A 20,993-nucleotide genomic window follows, 5' to 3' on the forward strand; every position below is an offset into this window, starting at 1 on the left:
AACAGTGAACATAGTGTGCCTGTTCAAAGGGAAACAGCTTGACTGTATTTGTCGTCAGTGATAAATGTCAAGCTTTCAAACAGAAATAAGAACTTTTAAAAACTTTTACCTGACCTTGACATCTTCCTAATACTTAGATACTTTCCAGGTGAGAGTGGTGGTAGAATTAGCAACAAGTTTTTAATATCATAATAAACACTTGGAGGATCTGCATAACTCAGAAAATCAGTAATTTCCAAATAACCACCAAATGATGCACAAAATTATACATGAGTACAAGATCCATTCAAACTACAGTGTAGATCATTGCATTTTAATATAACTGAGTACAAAAAGTCCATTTGTATGGGTTCAGATTTCACATTGCAACTAACCTTTAAGAAACTACCACTTAGGGCCAGGGATTTAGCTTAGCAGCATAAGTGCCTGCCTGGAAAGAGCGAGGTTTTGAGTTTAATCCCTGGTACTGCAAAAAAAAAAAAAAAAAAGAACAAATGGGAAACTACCACTTATCAAACTCTGGTACAATACTACAGGATAATATCCAGTTATCTAAAAGGCTGCTGGGGATTTAGTTCAGTAGCATAAGTACCTACTTTGCAAGTGCATGATCATCAGTTCAATCCCCGGTACCAATTTAAAAAAAAGTTAAAAAGCTATTAGATGCTCCTTCCTTTCCCACATATAATTCTGGATGAGACCAGAATTATTTTTTGCATATTCTTTAATCAAAGCAGTGAATCACAGCAGATTAAATACAGAAGCAAATATGAGAATTGGGCTGTCTTCTATTAAGCTATATATTTTAAAAGATTTGAAAATATTTAAAGAAATTTTAATGAATTAACTATTTTTAAATTTTCTCAGTTTTAATTCTATTATAAATGCCAAAAGACATAATATGCACAAATAAGAACTCTTCTGGCTGTCAGTTTTTAGGGACTTTATATTCTGAGACTAAGAAGTTTAGGAATTGCTGGAGCAGGCTATAAAGTTGTGATGGAAACATTTTTAAAAGAAGGTACCATATTTTGTTTTAATTTATGTTTGATTTTATTTTTAATTTTCTGGCAGGAGTAGTAAGTGGACTGGAAGGTATTCTACCTTGGGTAGAAATATTTCCATAGGCATCATTTCTATCTAGCTACTTTGATTTTTGTTGTTGTTGTTGTTTTGATTTTTGTTTTTTATTTTAAAGAAGGCAAAATTAGAACAAATCAGAACATAGGAAAGCAATGTAAGAGACATAGATTTCAAAGCAAGACAACCAAAGATCTTCACTATCTATCATATTGTCTCTTGTTTTCTTCTAAATCGTTAAGCTAGATATTTATGTCTTCATATCTTCATATTATGATATATTCATATCTTCACATATGTGAATTCATATAAAACAACATAGTATAAAACTGATCCGAACAGGACAATGAAGGCATTTTAGGTCTTCAAAACAGGACAATAAGAAAATCAACAGTGGCTATCATAGGGTCTCTCATTCTCTTAATAACTCTCCATACCTTCACATATGTTGAAGTTAAACAAAACAGACTAAAATCACTCTGAACAAAGAATAATAGTTTTGCTGAATTTCACATCATGATGCTACGGAATCAGCACTGGGTAGTGTAGTGTCTATTTTTCTTCAAAGTAGTTGTTCATTTCATCATGCGTTACAAAATCAGTTCTCATAAACTGTTTATAAGTTCTATGCATGCATGAGTCGCTACATGCATATCTATCCTTTCTGTATTGGAGGGAAAAACAAAACAAAACAAGACAAAACAAAACAAATTCCTAGAAAAACATGAAATGAAAAATTCATATAGAAGCACAGTACAAGGTGATCTACAGTGGTTACTATGCTGTCTCTTATTATCCTCAATAGAATTGTCTATATCATCAGGCATAGTATAATTGAACTTAGCAGTACATAACAATATTAATAAAAACAAAACATTGGAGACATTTTAAGACTTCAAAAGCATGTATTCTCAGACTTGATACTATCAATCATAACAGATTCAAATAAAATCAGTAAATGCAAAACAGCAATCTAACAAACCAGATTCAAATAAGATCAGTCATAATAAGACAGTGTAAGTTATACAGGGCTTCAGATTAAGTTAAATAGAAAATTAAGGATGATTACCATTATATATCCTGCTATTTTGGGGATAGCTGTCTGTGCCCTCAAATCTAGTACAAGTAGACAGACTGAAATAGAATATAATCCATCTAAACAGAGTGGTGAGAATAATGTGAATTTTAAATCCTGATACACTATTAACAATATCCTCTGCCTTCCTTTTTAAAACAATTCCTCCCCTTTCATTCCCATAGGGTGTACATTTTGGGTCCCACTAACTCCCTCAGTTTTTAGATTGGGAGGTCAACCTGCTATTTATCTAAGTGGTTCTGAACATTTTTACTCCTGGGCTTGATCTCCAGTTGTATTACTTTACCTACAAAAGCCTCAAGGTTTTCCTTCCTTATAGCTGAGTAGTTCTCTACTGCACAAAAGTATCATGTCTTTCCAACCTGTCTGCAGTTACTGGTCTAGTTGCCCCTATTTCTCTCTGGTTCCCTGTCATATAGAGCATTGTTTTCTCATATTTGACTTTCAGACCATTAACCCTCTTTCAGGTTAATTATATTTCCTGTACAGAGCATCTCAGTGAACCCTATCTCCTGATCTACTCTGCCTGAGTTTCTTTTTGTTAGTGTGTCAAGGCCATCTATGTTAGAGATTATAGCCAACCTTCTCTGCCTCATTTCTGCCATGCTATTTTTCTGCCATTGGTTGTCTACTTTTCTCCTTCATTCCACTGTCTGCCCCATTCATTGAGGCCTCTCTGCCACTGTTCCTGGAATCCTGGTATTTCTCTCTCTCTCTCTCTAGAATGTTCTTCAGTATGTTTTGTAGGGTTGAATTGGTGGTCACAAATTCCCCCAGTTCCTCTTTGTCATGGAAGCATCTTGTTTCTCTATTAATTTTGAGAGGCAGCTTTGAAGGGTACATCAATCTGGGATGGAGGTTATTTTCTTTCAGGGCTTGGAATACTTCGCTCCAAACTCTTCTTGATTTGATGGTCTGTGTCGAGCATCCTGTCATGATTTTGATGGGTTTTCCCTTCTAGGTGATCTGTTTCTTTTCTCAGACAGCTTTTAATATTTTGTTCTTGTGATGAATTTTTGGGATCTTGATTATTATATGTCTGGGTGTAGCTGTTTTGTTTGAAGGTGGCTGGAGTTCTGTATACCTCATAATCTGAATATCATTTCCTTTTCCTATGCTTGGGAAGTTTTCCTTGATTATTTCTGAGAATAGCTTTTGTTTACCCCTGCTTTTAAACTCACATTTTGTATTCTTAAGTTATAGATCCTCTCTTGTCTTCTAGCCTTTGTATTGCTACTGCCAGTTTCCTTGTTATTTTTAAGAGATCTTTCCTTTCGCAATTAGACATTGCAAATTTATCTTCAAGTTTTGTTAATCTATCTCTAGTTTCTATTGGGCAATATTTCCAGCCTTCGATGGAGTTTTAATTTCCTGGAATCTCTTTGAATCTGTTTCATGTAGTCTAGATTTTCTTTATATTCTTCATCAAACGTTTCTCTCCTTTTTTGTGTTCCTCCATTATTCTGTCTGTGTCTTCTTGAAAAGTGCTTAGCATTTCTTTTATTAATCTTCTTGTATCTTGCTTTACTCAAATTAATATTTCCATTTTGAGCTCATCTATGATGTCACAAAGATATCTCTTTATGTCAGCTGATGCTGCATCTGATATTGCATGTTTGCTGCCCTCAATCTCTTCTGTATTTACCTCTCCTGGATCAATATTCGCTGGTTTGGGGGCTGGAGGCTTTTTCTTATTTCCTTCTGTTGTCATGTTTCTGGTTTCTTCCATACAGGTGTATGGTAGAGGTCCCAGTCCCTTTCCTTGTTGGTTGTGGCTTGGAATAACAAGCACACTGGCTAGGGATTTCTACCCTCTCCAGTTTGCTGTTGGTCATTGAGGTGCAAGCAGGGGCAGTGTATGCTGGTCCTTCCCCTCCAAGCCAGTCAACCATCAAAGGCCTTCACCACATTAGTGTGTGCCACGCATCTGGAACAGTTGGGACAACTTTGGGTACAATTACGTCCCTGGCTATTGAGGCCCAGCCAGGGGCATGATGCAGCCCAAATAGATCCCACCAGTCTGCTCTGGGCAGGGATCAAGCAACTGAAGTCACTGCCATTCCTTGTTCATGTCTAACCTGCTCTGATTCTAATATGTTGTCCAGTTGATCGCCCCTTCCAATGGAAGGGTCTTCTTCTGAGCACTCACTGTGGGTTAGTACAGGTCTTTACACCAGCTCTGTTCTCTGTTGGGCTTGCCAACCCCCAACTTCAGTATGACTGGGGCTCCAGTGGTGAGCATGTCACACCCTCAAGTCTGGGTGGCTCCAGTGAGAGTGCTGTGGCTGCAAATCTGAGCTGCTCCAGTGGTAGTGCCATGACTTTGACCGGCTCCTTTCTTTTTAGTTTCTTCCTGGGTTGAGAGAATCCATCTCCCTCAGCTCCTTTCCCTTTAGTTTCTTCCTGGGTCAAGAGGATCCATCTCCCTCTGTCTTGTCTTCTCCAGTATGTTTTATTCAGGCATCTGAGCTGTTTCTCTAAGGGAGGCTCTTGTATTTTGCTGTTTACTGATCCACCATCTTTAGCTCTGCCTCTATCTAGCTACTTTGGGTGAAGAGAAATTAATCTCATGATTAGTCTGGTCTGTGACCAGCAGGGAATTTATCAGCTATCATTTTGAAAGTGATGCTTACCTACCCAGCTCCCATCCCTGAACTCTTTGGAGTTTGTAACTAAAGAAATAATATTGCATGATGGGGAAAATGCAAACAAACCCTGGAACCAGGCATTTCTGACTTTACCAGTGAGTAATTGTGACTTTTGACTATTAAGCTAAGGTTTTTCTATGTGTAGCAGGAATAAATAATAATACCTAACTTACTAAGATATTATGGATAAGATGGATAATCTCTGACAATATCTAGTAAAAGGAGTTGGCCTGTTTACAGAATTATGCTTAAGGAATCAGAATTTAGTATCATCCTTTCGTAATGTTTCCCCTGCAGTCTATTCTGAGAATAGCCACTTGCTGTTCTTAAATAAATCCAGTCACACACCCCATTGTAGAAGACCCAACAGATGTACCTCCTGCTCTCTTGTATGAACTAAGCCTCTTGCTCATGAACTTCCAGTTATTCTGTCTTCCTTTCCTTATGAACACTTCGTATATAATGTTGACCTTGCAGTCAATACCACAGAATTGCCTTTTCATGGAGTCTTTTTTTTTCATGAAGTCTATCTTAAAATGGATCTGTCTGTTTTAAACATTTTATCTTAGAAAATTTTTAAAATAACTTAAAAGTAAATTAATATAAAAATTTTACTACACAACCATGTATCAGCAATTACCAATTTATGGCCAATCTTATTTCATCTGTACTTCCTTCTTATTTCATTTGTGCATATTTCAATTTGTAGGCCTAACAGATAAGCTATTTTTTTATCATAACCACGTATTAAAAAAGATTCTTTAAATCTTAATGACTAACCTCTGGATAAACATCATCTAGTATCAAAATGTTAAATACTGTGTACCTTCTGATACTCCAAAATTGGTATCCCCATTCCCAACCTCTTTCCCGTAACTCACATGACTCTGTTGTGTTTGTGTCTCAAAGTCCTCCCAAAGCCTCATGCAGTCATGGAGGATGGAGTGTTTTCAAATGTGACTGAATGTAGGGTATGTGATGCTTGGATTAAGGATATGTGATTTGTAAATCAATCCACTGATAGTTTGGCATAGTTCTGGTTAGGAATAAGGGTGTGCTGTACCCATCCTAGGATAGGTAGTCTGGATACAATATAAGGGACAGAGTCTTGTCCTTTCCTTGCTTGCCTTTGCTATCTCCTGCTGTCATAAACTGTTTCCCTCTGTCAAGACAGCCTGTCTTGGATCCAGGTAATAATGGACTAAAACCTCAGTGAACTGTGAGCTAAATAAACCTTTCCTCTCATAACTTTAGGCATTGGGTATTTTTATCTCAGGAATGAGAGAAAAGTAACTAAGACTCTTTATCTGATATCTCCACTTCAAAAGGACACTACAAATGAAGCATGTGTAAGAAGAAACTCTTAACTTTTCCCTCTAAGTCTGTTCCATTTGGAGTATTGCCTTCTAGGTTAATGGCTTGTGATCCATCTATTTGCTTGTGCCGGAAAACTAAGAGTCCTCCTTGATTCTTCTCTTCCCCTCTTTCTCTATATTTAAAATGTCATAGTCTATTGATTTAAGCTGTAAAATATAACCCAAATTGACCACTTAGCTTCTGTTTCTATCATTCTAAAACATCTTGGCTCCTTTTCTGATCCTCAAATTTACCAAACATTATCTTTCTTTAGGCCTTTTTTTTTTTTAAAATCAAACTCTCCACCTCACACTTACCATGCAAATGCTTGTGCTGCTGAGCTAAATTTCCAGCCCTGCTTTAGGCCTTTTTAAATAGCTATTCTGTTTAGAATGCTTCCTTCAGATCTTTGCAGGGTTGGTTCTTTATCATTCAGCTATCCACTTAAATGTCACCTCCTCAGGAAGTTTTCCACCTCCCAATCTAAAACAAAGTCCTTCAACCTTTAACATCCTGTCACATCATCCTTTTATTATTTTAGATTAATAGCCAAAATTTATTGCCATATATATATATTTCCTTTAAAAAATTAATACAAAATAATATTTTTCTTAAGAATCTAGTATAATGATTAAGAAAATAACTGTAGGGGTTGGGGATTTAGCTCAGCGGCATAAGCACCTGCCTTGCAAGCAGGCAGTCGTGAGTTCGATCCCTGGTACCGATAAAAACGGAAAAAAAAAAGAAAAGAAAAGAACTGTAACATTCCAGCCAAAGTGAGGAATATCATCTGTCACTTGAATGCATCTTGGTCTTTAGCTCATCTTTGTAACCTGCCACTTGTGAACATCATGCTTCTACAGCAATTAGCAAAGATGTCCAGTGTGCTACTCTGGGAGTCTGTATAAATCAGGTTTCTTTAGGACTCCCAGAACTGTCTTAGAAATTCATCCATGTCTAGCACATCAACAGTGTCTAAACTCCAACCAGCCAACTTCTGATTTGGACAGGAAGATGGGATTTGATATACCTCTGCTCCTTTAGGAATGCTATTCATTGGTGTAAATCTTCCTTTACCTTTTTCAGGCCTTCTTGATTTTCTCAGAGACCTCAGAGCTAAACTGTTGTTACTGTTTGGTGCTGTAATGTTCCCCCACAGACTTCTGTGTTCAGCGGTAGGGCCTTTAGAAGGCAATTGGATCATGAAGACCTGTACACCTCCATCGATTAACCCACTGATAAGTCCTAGCTGAATGTGTTGTTAGGAGATGGGGCCTGGTTCACTGGAAATGTGACCTAGAAGGGTCCGTTTGCTCCCCAGCTCTTTTCTCTCTTCTTCCTGTATGACATAAGCAGTGCTCTACTATGCCCTCTGCCATGCCACTTCTGCTTTAGAACTGCTTGATCCTGGACTGAAGTATGAGACAAAATCAACCACCCCTCCTCTAAGTTGCAAATGTCTGGTTTTTTGACCCAGTGATGAGTAATGATTAAAACAACTATCTTCCCCAATAATCCAAGGAGTTAAACCTTTCAGTCAGTGCTGTAATCCTCTCCAGGCCCCAAGGGTCTGGTTGACTTTGGCCCGTGAGCTAAATCCAACCTAATGCCTGTTTTTGTAACATGTATGCTGTGTGTAGTTTCTGTGCTACAACAGTATAGTTAAGACTATATGGCCTGTAAAGCCTAAAATATATTGCTGGCCTTTTACAGAAAAAGTCTGCTAACCCCTGGACTAATCTCTAATATCAGATTTGTCTGTGGTTGTCAGGAATGCTGGTGGTCTATAACCATCCAAGCCAAACTCTAGAAAGGACTGTTATCTGCTAACGTAACCAGGGCTTGGGTCTCTGTGTGTGTGTGTGTGTGTGTGTGTGTGTGTGTGTGTGTGTGTTTGTGTGTGTGTTCATGTTCATAATATGGTAAAAGAAAATTTAGACACTTGTTAGACTTTGATAAAATACGAAGTTCTTCTCAGGAACATTCAGATAGAAGCTTGACTTTAATGTTTCAGTTATATCTTAATTTGCATTTTCTCTACTTCTTACTAAAAAAATCCTATCAAAGTCATCTTTACACATTAAGAACCAAACTAGTCTGTAAAAATCAAATTCCTACTTTTCATAAAGAAAAACTAATAGAAGACATGGCTGAAAGTAGCTGCTTGTTCTCTTGGTCACATGTTCTTTTGCTCTGTGTATGTGTAATGATCACATTTATATTTGCTGACATATTATTCCTGAAGTTCACATTAGCTCATGAAGTCCTTGTTGTTGACTTTTAAATAAACATGTTTTAGAATAAACTGGTGGGGCTGGGGATTTAGCTCAGCGGCATAAACGCCTGCCTTGAAAGCAGGCAGTCGTGAGTTCGATCCCTGGTACCGATTTAAAAAAAAAAAAAAAAAAATGAAAAAGCAAAAAAAAAAAGAGTAAACTGGTAAATATCTTATCCTTGTTACAGGATGATGCAGAATGGTTAAGTATGGGTGTACTACAATGGGTGTAGTCTTCAGACAGGTATATGTTTCTTTTGGGAGGTGAGTGATATAACTCCAGAGAAGTAAACTGGCTTTTGTAGAGTCTCAGAACTGACATATCTGGGAGCAGGAGATATAACTCAGTGGCACGAGTGCCTGCCTGACAAGCACAAGGTCATGAGTTCAATCCCTGGTAACAAAGAACAAAACAAAACAAAGCAAAAAAAACCTGACATGATCTAAAGCGAAGAATCAAACTAGGAATTTAGTGTTGTTTGCTTATTTCCTTAATGACTGAAGTTAAATAGCAGTACTTAAAACACTCTCACTCCCATTATGGCAGAGCTGCCCAACAGCTCTAATATGTCCATCCCACTTTATAAAAACATAAAGTTTCATTAAAACTCCTGGCCACTCTGAAAGTAGCTGCAAAGCCAGACAGTAACTTCAGAGTCTGTTAGGAGCCCTAGGTGATTTTTGTTGCAGTACTAGTGGTTTTTATTGAGTCTGTTAGTGTTTTCCCTGCCTTTTAAAGCCTTCACAAGAACCAGGCATAGTGGCACATGCCTATAATCCCAGCAATCAAGAGGCTGAGACAGGCATCCTGGACTGCATAGTGAGTCCAAGGCCACCCTGACTTACACACTGAAACTCTGTCTGAAAATCAGAAAGCCATGATGAGTGTGGCAAGGCATGTCTATGGCAAATAAGGGCCATAGTGTCGATGTCACTCCCGGCCGGCAGGAAGGACACACGACAAAGTCTGGCAGTGGACAACCTTTTCTTTTATTTTCTCTCCGTACAGCCTGCCCTGGGATCGCTCCCAGCCGAAGCCTCCTCTGGTCCGCTCCCCGCGGCTCCTTTCGTGCTTCGCTCCGAAGCCTCTACCTGTCCGCTCTCCGCGGCTCCTTCCGGGCTTCGCTCCGAAGCCTCTACCGGTCCGCTCTCCGCGGCTCCTTCCGGGCTTCTACTTCCCCCCAGGGGTGGCACCAGTATATATACGGATACAGTGTCCAATCATATTAAAGTAAGCAAGGCAAGCTGATTGGCTAACATATTATTGAGCGGGTTGTTTACGCGGTAAGCAGGAAACTAACGTGCTCGATGGGAGGGGTAATCTAACTCAGGCTTTACTCTTTACCACAGGCCGCATGATCGCTATATGCGGCGGCTCGGCAATGTGGTGGCTCCCAACACCATAGTATACTGATTCCCTGGCCTGTCAAGCAGTCAAAGTAAAGTACTAGTTATTGGCATAATTATTCACTCTTAAAAGCACAGGTCAATGTCCTAATTAATACATTCTCCTATCGATGTCATTTATACCCATTTTGCAGATAAATAATCACGACATGGACAGAGGAACATTGTGGCAGAGCTGAAATTAAATTTGAGTTTTTAGTTTCCAGCCCCTCCTTCAGTTCTCTAGGCCACAGTTTCAGTAGGTGATTACTAACATACTGTAATAGAGTATTGATTAGAGTCACCAGGTAATAATTGAAAGCCTAACTCCAGGACAGTTGATCCTTATATTGTACCTCTATGATGATGATTTCTTAATAGCAAAGAGAAAGGCTTATCTAAAACAGAAGAAGACAAAGAAGACGACGAAGAAGAAGAAGGAGAAAAAGATGAAGAAAGTAATGACAATGATGGCACAATAGTTAGCCCTGCCCCACTCCTAACATTCATGGGTGAAATCACCTCGGGAATCAGCCAGGTGGCCTTTCTGTGCTGCCAGCACATGTCAAAGCTGTGCTGCGCATCCGAGAAGCTGTCCTGCTCATCTCTCTCCCAGTGGGAAGAGGGTTCCCCAGCTCCCCTTGCTTGCTGCACAATGGAAGCTGCCTTGCACCTGTCTCCATGTCGGTTCAGACAGAAGTTCTGCAGGCTCGAGTGGGTACAGATCTTGGTGATATTCTCTGCTGCCTTGCTGCCTGGTGCCACCGGGTTTAATTTACTCAGCTCTGCTCGCTAGGTGCTCTCTGTAGCCCACTGCATGGGTAATCTGAAGGCCTTAGAGCAGTAACACATTGTGGGGAATTGAGGGTGAGAATAATTTTTGAAGACTGAAGTTTGGAATAGATAAGTTTCTCTGGAGCTAAGGGATTGTGTCTCATGAAGTTGGGAATAAGGGTAGAGAAAGCCTCATTGTGTTAGACTTCTAGGTGGCATCTAGATGGCCGAGAAAATCTGGCAATGGCTGGAACCTCAGAACAGCAAATCAGAAGAGGCGTTTAGGAAGAGGGCCTGGAGGTGGGGAGAAAGTGCAAATGCTGGGCTTCTTGTGGCAGCTTTTCCAGCCACAGGAGCTTGCCCTTCCTGCTCACCTCCATCATCTTTCTTACTTTTAAACTGGTCTTCCGCCAGTCATGACTTATCACAGAAATCGAAATTGTCATTTGAGGCCAGATCTTCATTTCCTGACATTTTGTGAGTATATGTAATTGTATTCTAATAAGCCTCAGAGAGTTAAAAAGAGTTGCAACATATTAACACCCCCTTTTTTAATAGCACATGATGAATTTCTCATTAGTGACTATTTCTCCGTTCCTACTGATAACACTTCTGAGGAATCATGCACCATCACTTTAAATTTTCCTACCATTTTTCATGCCTTGTTCTTTCTGTCCTCGTTGTCCTTTTCTTTCTGAGAAAGAAAGGCACTGAAGAATAGTTTCTCAGACTCTAGATCTGGGCCCAGCTACATGAGAATTTCCTGGAGTATATATTCATAAGTACAGAATCCTAGTCTATCCCCAAAGCTGCCAAATCTCTGTAGAGGGGAGCGGAGAACCTATATCTTTAACAAGTTCTCAGGGTAATTCTCAGACACATTAGAGCTTGTTGATAAACCATTGACATGATATTTTTAGAATATTGACTTCGGAGTTGTTGAGACCTGGGTTTGAGTTTTGATACTTATTATCTATGTCTTAGGCAAGTCACTCAGATTCTTCATTTATAAACTGAGAGACAGAATAATGTGCCTGTTTAGAGGACCGACTAGAGCTAAACTCCAGGTTTGAATCACAGCTCTGCCAGTCACTAGCTGTTTCACTGAGGCAAGTGATGAAACCTCTTTGGGCTATAATTTTTCAATTTGTAAAACATAGATAATAACCTCCCTAGTAAACTGTTATTAGACTCTAACTGAATTTATATAAAGGGTTTCTTCTCTGCCCTCCATGGCAATTTGATATCATCTAGAAACATTTTTGGTTGTCAAGATTAGAGAAGTCAGGAGTGGTTCTATTGACTAATGTGTAGAGGTGAGAAATGCAAAGAATTATCTGGCCCAAATATGTCACAAGTTTCACTTTTGAGAAACATGGCTTAGACTATAATAAGTTCTACGTTAAGTTTTGGCTACTATTATTATTGCTGCTGTGGGAATAACAAGTCTTCCATAAAGTGTTATTGCTCAAGATAATATATTTAAATATAGTGCCTCGTGTAGCAAATGTAGAGGTGGTGGTAGAAGTGATTATTATGAGGCCAAGTATCCATAAGCATTCTATAGAGCATTTCCTATTTATAGAAATCCTTTTGCAATGTAAATAGTGACTCTTTTGTGTGCTTAAGATTTTTCAGAGTAGAACATATCTGTCATTATGACTTCATATTTCAATCATAGCTGTATTCTTTTCAAAGTACTTTTACTTCTTTGTTTTCATAGTCAAACATTTATTGAGTCTCTTAATATGCCCCGGGTGCCTGTGGAGCCACTAGAGTGGGAAAAGCACAGGCATTAAAGTCACGTCCCCATACTGGATTCCACTACAGGACTTATGTGTTCGTGGGCCATTTATATGACATATAAATGTCATATATATGACATTGAAATGACTTAGTGACTAAAGTAAGAATCATTGTACTTATCTTGAGGTGTTTTATGAGTTAAATGGAAAAGTGCACATCTTGTGTAATGTTGATTACAAGCATGTTTAGAGTCTGTAGATCTCACTCATGTCCTGTATCCATCCTCTCTGCAAGCCTGCAGTGTTCTGGAGAGTGAAGACTACTTGCTCATCTCCCCACTCTGACTCAGAGGGCAAAAGGAGGGAAGAGGAGAGTAGGGGAAGTTGTTCTGACTTGCTTCGCCACTGCTTGTGGGTACAGAAGAAAACCTAAGACCCATACCCTACCTTGGCTGCCCCTTAGCAAGGGCTGTGTGTATTTTCTTTTAAGGTCATATCTTTTCAGGAGTTATACATGAATATCTAGTCACATACCCCGGGACTGAGTCAAGGCTCAGGGGGGATGCTAAGGAGCAGCTTCTGAACCCTGTTATGGAGAATGGCAACCTTACTTCCCTACTCTTTTCTAAAATGAATTTGTTTTTTCTGTTAATTTATGCAAGTGCCATTCTGACTTTGTATATGGTTTCTTTTATTTGTTTGTTTGGTTTTGGTTTTTTTGAGACAGAGTCTCATTATTCAGTTCAGGCTGGCCTTGAGCTCACTTTGTAACCCAGGCTCGTCTCAAACTCATAACGATCCTCAAAGATCAGCCTCCTGAGTGTTGGAATTCTAGGCTAACTTCATGTTTTATAGGATTTTGAAACTAATTTTTCTTAGTATTGTGAAGGTGACAGTGATTTACAGTGGACTATTTATCCACTTTGCTGTCCTGCAATCTGGTCACTTAGAGACACTTTTAATTTGCTATTCACATCTTTTTTGTTGTTGTTGCTTAATGAATCTGTGCAGTGTTTAGTCTATTCAAGTCTCATGGCTGCCAGTTTTCCTATGCCATTGCCAAACCATTTCACTCACACGCAGAGGAAAGCTTTTGTTTGACCAGAGTCTGCCAGATATATTAGCAGGAACTCATCAGATTCCATTAAAAGTTAATCTCAGTTCAGGGGAAGCAGGTTAAGGTTTTCAGTCAAAGACTACAAAGGCTTAGTGGCAAATTGGAGATACTAGATAATGATCAGTGGACACAACACTTTACAACTCAAGAAATGCCAGTGATTAGAAAGTGTTGCAAAATCAAGTTGGTGACCAAGGTAGGATTAAGAAATGTCACATTCCTAGGGGGTCCTAGAGTGAGGGAGCCAAAAAAAGAAAACAAAGTATCTTTGCACCCCTTCCTTCCAACAGAGTACAAGAGGTGTGGGTTTGATGACTTTGAGCTGTCCTTCTCCTATGTTGCTGTAGATCTCATTTCTACAAAGATCCAGAAATATGTAGCTCAGAGGACCAGTACCAAAACTATAAAAATTTATTTCTGATGTACTTTAGTCCAATGTTTAGGGGTCAAAGGTGGTTTTTAAAAGCACATATTTCTTCTTTATTGGTGGTCCTTGGTAGTCAGAGACACATGTACCTGCTGCAAGGAGCTGGTATGTTATAAGAAAGATTACCATTTCTCCCAACAAGCAGATGGTCTCTGAAGAATGATTTTGTTAACTGTTCTTTCTGAAGCTGGATGCAGGTAGTTGAATTTGAAGGTAAAGTTGATTTGAAATGTTTGGATACCTGAAGGCCTTTATCTGTTCTAATGTAGAATTTGATTTGCCTTTTTAAAAAGTACATTCAGACACTTAACAGAATTTTTACAAAAATCTGTCTTAAACAAATTCGCCAGGAAAAAAAAAGAAAAGGATTATTCCATCTGATGGTGTAATGATTAATCCTACCACCTGGGTAAGCCTAGTGAGCTTCCCATAGGAGATCTGCTTCTGCAGCTTTGAATTATGTATGGCTATTGCAGACTGATGAAATAGAACCTGCCAAGGGATTTGTTTATATAACAAATCTGTAACAATGTTACTGTTTTCTTTGAGCACTTAACATTTATTCCACATGTTCAGAAGATGAGCTGTCTTTGTGGAGTTTATGACATGATTTTAAGTGTCAGGTCAGACACCCCAAATAGAAATTAAAAACTGGTCACTAAGCCGGGCGTGGTGGCTCACGCCTGTAATCCCTGCACCCAGGAGGCTGAGGTGGGAGGATCGTTGCGAGTTCAAGACCAGCCTGAGCTACAAAATGAGCTCAAGGCCAGCCTGAACTGCATAGTGAGACCCCATCTCAAAAAAAAAGACAAAAACAAAACAAAAAAAACTGGTCACTAATGAAAAGTTGGTGGAAGGGTTTAAAAGTCAGTCCTCAGTGTTTTCTAGGGCTCGATTTCAGAACTCCTTTGAATACCAGACTTTCCCTATGTAAAGTGGTGTCATGTTCATGTATACCCTACAGCCACCCTCTTTTGGATTTTAAATCTTCCCTAGACTACTTATAATAACCTAATAAAATGTAGGTGCTATGTGAATCACATTATACTACTTTGTTTAAGGAATGATAGAAGAAAACCCATAAATATTCAATAGAGACTCAGTTTATCTCCCAAATGTCCTCAGGCTACAGGTAGTTAAATCCAAGGATGCAGAACACAAAGATGCAGAGGGCTGACTGTATAATCAAACATGTGTCCTCCATTATGAAAGCAGAATGATAACCGAGGATCTAGGACGGAGAGTAGGCTAAGTCAAGGTTTGACCCAGCCTGAACACTGTAGTTGTTAACACATTTTGCCTTGCATTGCAAGACAAGGAATTGTTTCAACAATGAATTTAAGCAGCCGAAATATAAAAGCCACAACTTCCTTTTGTGGGCCATTTATCATATAACTGCTCTGTGTTATAGTAATGAATGTCAAATTTACTTATGGGAATATCTAGTTACCTTGGACACTATTTTACTATTTCAACATGTACAAGAAAGTCTTGCGGATATCTAGTAATTATCATTTTAAAGAAATTTTTTATCATCTGTCTCACAGATGGAGTGGGGAAATGTTTAATTTCTCCATTATCTCCTTCCTGATAGGTCAAGTTTGTCCAGAAGAATAAAGTAATAGAGAAATAAAAGCCATTTTTAATGTTTCCCATTTTTAAACCAGTACTAAAACCCATTTTTAGTATTTTCCCATTTTTTATGCTTTCTTCATTACATTAAACATTTCCCACTGAAATGTAGGTTGGTAGTAAAACATTTTGTTAGGAGATAGAGGTCGTGTTTGTAAATTATCATTTTAGCATTTGGGAGGATCTTCTGATTTTATGTCTAGGAAACACCGATATTTTAATTGGTGACCTAATGTACCTGTGCATTCATTTAGCATGTATGTATGAAAACTAGTCTTTATCTAGAATGTGAGCTGTGCTACCCTGGCCTCAAAGAGTTAATAAAACTGGCTGGCTTTCCTTTCACTTGGCTCCCCAGAGGTAATTTGGCACATTTCCCAGACCAACCCCTAAGGTAAAGGTCAAGGTGCAGTGGATGTTACTAAGGTGCAGAATTTGAGCCTCTTCTTATAGCTTGTCTGGTGTGTAGCTTTCCAGTGGACTCTGGTTTATCAGAGTTTCAGAAAATGATTAACAGACTCAAGAAGACCCTGTGAAAATTTCCTTTAATGGGGAATTGCGTGAGTGAGTACAGTGGGTGAGTTTTTGCTATTGTTTTTTAGCATCTATGTTTTGTTTCGTAGGCACAAAGTTATTGTTACATGTATGCAGAGCAGGCCCAGAGACTTCCTCATAGGTTAATAGCAGCTTTTCCAGAAGTTTTTACAGTTGCAGAACTTACAGGTCTGGCAGGAAAACAGAAAGGTGAGGATGGAGGCCCAGCTCCTGAGCCCTTCACCAATCCTTTTTGACAAATGGAGAGAACTTTCTCTTGGTAAGACCAAAGGTTGGAAAAATAAAGGAAATGGGCATGTTACAGCAATTAGAAGCCCCCAAACAGCTTTTTAAGAAATCTCTATATCTAATTCCAAAAGTCAAAGAGAATATCAGGAACTTTAACATTTTTCCTTTCAAAGGAGAGCTGGTATTTTTGTTTATTGCTTTGAAATTAGAAATGACTTATATTAACCTTTGCCCAACAAAGAACATTTTCAGTCTCCTAAAGTGTGTTTATAACTACACAGTGATATAGTCTTGACATTGTGTGCCTGAGTGTCTTGGAAGTGTCATTTTGCTTTGCCTTTGCTGATGCATTAAAGTAGATCCCCCTTATTACCTTGATTTTTATGATGTCTCCTATGATGAGAAACCAGTTTTGTGTGGAGCCTCTCTTCTGTGTCAGTGAGGCAGCACTTTGAGAAGCAGCACCATGCGTCACTGTGCATGGCCTCCTTCATACAGACTACATGGTTGACTGTCAGTGGAGCAGCTTCTTCCCATCTCACTGTCCCCAAGAATTGGATCTCGTATTAGAACTTCCAGTTCATCGCACACTGCTTGGTATAAAGAGACCGATGGCTCTTCTAGTTTTTAAGTTGTACATCCAGATTTCAAGACTTTTTGTCTGAGATAGGGTCTCACAATGCAGTTCAAGCTGGCCTTGAGCTCACTTTGTAGCCCAGGCTGGTCTCAAATTCACAACAATCCTCCTGTTTCAGCCTCCCAAGTGCTGGTGGTACAGGCACCCAGACTTATTTTTCTGTCTAGACATATGCATAATTTTCATAATGAAAGATTGCTCCTTTGAATCTGCATGCAGCATATGTTCTGATGATACATGGTCAAACAAAGAACCCTCTTTTAAAGAAACTTATAAATGTTACCATGACTCACTGCTAATTGTAATAGTGTGTTTCCTTCCCTTCTCTTTGCCTCTAAAGAAATTGGGAAGAAGAGCTGATGTGTGTGTGATAGCCTAGGAATATTTTTCAGTAACTCAGAAAACGTAAAAATGCCTGATCACCCCATTGATATTTTTCTAACTGGTCTGGTTTCCTGTACTAACTTTTAATGACCATTAAATTCCTTTTTACATCATAGTGACAGAATTAGCACAGTTCCTGCAAGCTGGAAAATGGGAAGAGGTAGCTGTGAGTAGGTTAGCAGAGAATACAAAACCACTGTGACCATTCACTGATTTGTGACTAGAATGATGCTGCAGATTCATTTTACCAGGTTAGCAGAATGTAGAACTTTCTGTCCTATTTGCTGCACGTATACATCAAAGCTTGATACTCTGTCCTCCTGACAGTAAGATCATCCTGGCCTCAGGATACATGCCAAACAGTTACTTAATTTCATTATCTAAATAATCTAATTTTAACTTTATTCCTCATCCTTTGCTAAATAATTTTTTTCTTTTTTTTCTTTTTTTTTTTTTTTTTTTTTTTTTTGTCTTTTTCGTTTTTATTGGTACCAGGGATCGAACTCACAACTGCACACTTGAAAGGAAGGCACTTATGCCGCTGAGCTAAATCCCCAGCCCCTTTGCTAAATAATTTGACAGATATTTTAGTGTGTAGTAAATATTATATACTAAAGAAATACTATGTAGTAAAGTATTATTTAATATAGTATTAGAGTATCATCATCTAGTACAATAAACATCAAATAGTAAGTATGCCAGATGCTTTACTGAATTTTTTTTTTGTACCAGGCTTCGAACTCATGACCTCACACCTGCCAGGCAGGTGCTTACACCACTGAGCTAAATCCCCAGTCCCTGCCAAATGCTTTACTAATATTGAGTCTTTAACCAGATAAACATTCAGCACCCTCTGCCTCACTGTCACCACCTAAGAAAACAATTGTTCCACTCCTTGCCTGTTGTTCCCATGTTCCCTTTAACCTACCATACCCCCACTGCCAAACTGAGTATGTGTGTTATAAATCAAGGAAAATGAAGTCTCATCTTAGTGCAAGTATTCCTTGTACACAGAAGTAACAAGTGTGTTGGGCCTTAAGACCCATTGTTGTAATGACAGGACCAGTTAACCTTTATGGAAAGTATATCTCTTGCTGAATTTTAGCTGACCTTTTAAATACCGGTGTGACAGGTTGTCTGATTTGTTACAGTCATGTGACCCATGAATTGGTGGAAAAATTTTCTCATCGGGATCTAAGACCTCCTGCAAAGCAAGATGGAGGGGGCTGCACTTCCATCTCACCAGCACTGCCACCACTTGACCCAGAAAGAGAAGAGGAAAAAGAAGATACTTCAGAGCCTGTGGACCTGAACCCCTGTAGTGCAACATACAGCAATCTAGGTAAGTACAGGTGTCATATAAGTGGTATATAAACTTCACCTTTTTACGCAGTAGACAAATGTTCTGTTTTCCAAGAGAGATGGTTTTCATTGCTCTGTGGAACAAAAGTTGGACTACTGGAATTATAAAATTTAAGTCATCTTTCAGACACAAAATTGAATATTTTTAAATTATGGTTAGAGTATAAAAATACAAGGTTACAGATGCCCTATTAAGGATTGCTTTCTTCTACCTAGTTCATTTTGAAGCTGCATGATGCCCATGTATTGTCCAGTCATCCTTAAGTGCTTAAATGGCTATGAACTTGATCCCACAAGGTTTAATGCATGGCTAGTTGCTTCTTTGCAAAAGTAATAGCAATTCCATTAGTTCTGCAAACTAAGGTCTTGGAGGATTGACTTTTAAAATTTTTTCATTTTGTGGGGCTGGGGATTTAGCTCAGCGGCATAAAGCGCCACCTTGCAAGCAGGCAGTCGTAAGTTTGATCCCTGGTACCGATAAAAAGGGAAAAGACTAAAAAAAAAAAATTTTTTTTTCATTTTGTTTTTTTCCAAATGGAACAAATACTTGAGGTGTCATTTGGAACTATTTTATTTTATTTTATTTTATTTTATTTTATTTTATTTTATTTTATTTTTGCTACCAGGGATCAAACTCATGACCTTATGCTTTCCGGACAGGCGCTTACATCCTTTTTTTTCTTTTTAATATTTTACACAGTCCAGAATCATTCCATAAAAGTCAGTTTGCCCTTTTTGTTTGTTTGTTTGTTTGTTTGTTAATAATGTAAGGAATGGGAAGACAGATATGGAAAAGACTAAAACTGTGGCATTTATTTCTGAAAATTACACTGTAAACTGGACTTAGGACAATGTAGCATAGCAAGAAAAAAGCTAGGTGAGGAGTTTGGAGAGTCAGGTTCCTGTCACAGCCATCTCCCTGACCACCTGTATGGTTGCGGGCTGCTTTAAAAAGCTCAGAGCTCTTTCTTCCTCTGAAAAGAGGGGACAGTAGCTTCTGCTTTGTAAGACTGGTGGTGGAGGAAGTACAGTGATATCTCGGGTCACAAATGCTCTTCTTTGCAGTTTGGTTCTTAAACAAGGTCAATCATGGTGGCACATACCTATAACCCCCAGTGCTTGGGAGGCTGAGATAGAAGGGTCACCATGAGTTCAAGGCCAGCTTGGGGTACATAGCCAAACACTGTCTCCAAAAACAAATGTTTTTTGGTAAAGTTTTGTTTTTGCTTGCAAACTTTGCTTTGGGTGACAAGCACCACCATAGCTCTTTTCTACACACAAATGTGACCATTTTTTCCAAAGTCATAGAACAAATTAAGTTTGTAAACTGAGGTAGCACTGTAATTTGTACATAGAAGTGTTTAATAATTGTGAAACATTTTTATTCCCCCCCCCAAAAAATATACCTTTCTTTCCCCTTTAAATATGTTGGACTTGATAACCAGGATGAAAAATGTTTATTAGATGATGTTGAATAAGCAGAACAACAAAATATAAATCCAAAAAGCTGTAGGCTCCCTGTTCAACCGATGACTGAAGGTATGAAACACAAAACAGGCTATAGGACCCCAAAGTGGCTACGTAGAGCTGGAGGGGAGATGAGAGATAGCAGCAAAGTCCAGGTGCAGCCTCTTATGTCCATCATCATAGCAGAACAAAGGGGCATGGTTTGGATTTGTTTTCTAACTTCCATATTTCTTATATAGTTCTAAAAACTATTTTTTTTTCCTGAAAACTACTTTTAAACCAACAAAAAACCATCTTGGCTGGAATAGGTCTTGAACATCCTCTTTAAGAACTTGCGTTTGGGTAGGTTGGATCCTTAGGCAGTTTCTCCCCACAGAGTGAGGGAGCAAGGGCTGTGGTGCACCAGGCCCACCGCGGGGGCTCCTGACTTGGGCAGCTGCATACCTGCCTATAGCGGCCATGCTCCAGGGCTCATCACATGTCATTTTTCTTGTCCTCAACACAAATAAAGTAAACCTTATTTTGTTCATAATTGGATTATTAGATTTTAGAGCTGTGCTATCCTAAGCAATATCTACCAGCCACATCTGGCTATTTAAATTTATTAAATTATAAATAAGTCTTCATTTCCCAAGGCTCACAACATTTCAGGTACCCAACAGATCTACCTGGTTGGTAACTGCTGTGTTGGGCCGTGAACCTGTAGGACATTTCATGTCCCTTAAGTTCTTTTGGGCAGCACTGCTTTAGAGAAAGACATGTATCGTCCCTCTGAATTGCACAAAAGTCATACTGGTCCTCAGGCAGCTTGGAACTCTCTTAGA

General features: G+C 38.8%; 1 protein-coding gene across 12 annotated transcripts in view; it reads left to right on the forward strand.

Annotated features, from left to right (window-relative positions):
* Peak1 (pseudopodium enriched atypical kinase 1) overlaps positions 1-20,993 on the forward strand; it is a 305,892-nt gene that overhangs the window by 248,089 nt on the left and 36,810 nt on the right. For all 12 annotated transcript variants that reach the window (XM_013145603.3, XM_013145602.3, XM_013145604.3 and 9 more), the window contains one exon: positions 18,492-18,682. In XM_013145603.3, coding sequence (XP_013001057.1) covers positions 18,492-18,682 — 191 coding nt within the window. The remainder of the gene's footprint in view (positions 1-18,491; positions 18,683-20,993) is intronic.

Source organism: Cavia porcellus, unplaced genomic scaffold (assembly GCF_034190915.1).
Source record: "Cavia porcellus strain 051 isolate PalLab524CR breed Dunkin Hartley unplaced genomic scaffold, mCavPor4.1 scaffold_38, whole genome shotgun sequence".
In the NCBI taxonomy this organism is placed as follows: domain Eukaryota; kingdom Metazoa; phylum Chordata; class Mammalia; order Rodentia; family Caviidae; genus Cavia; species Cavia porcellus.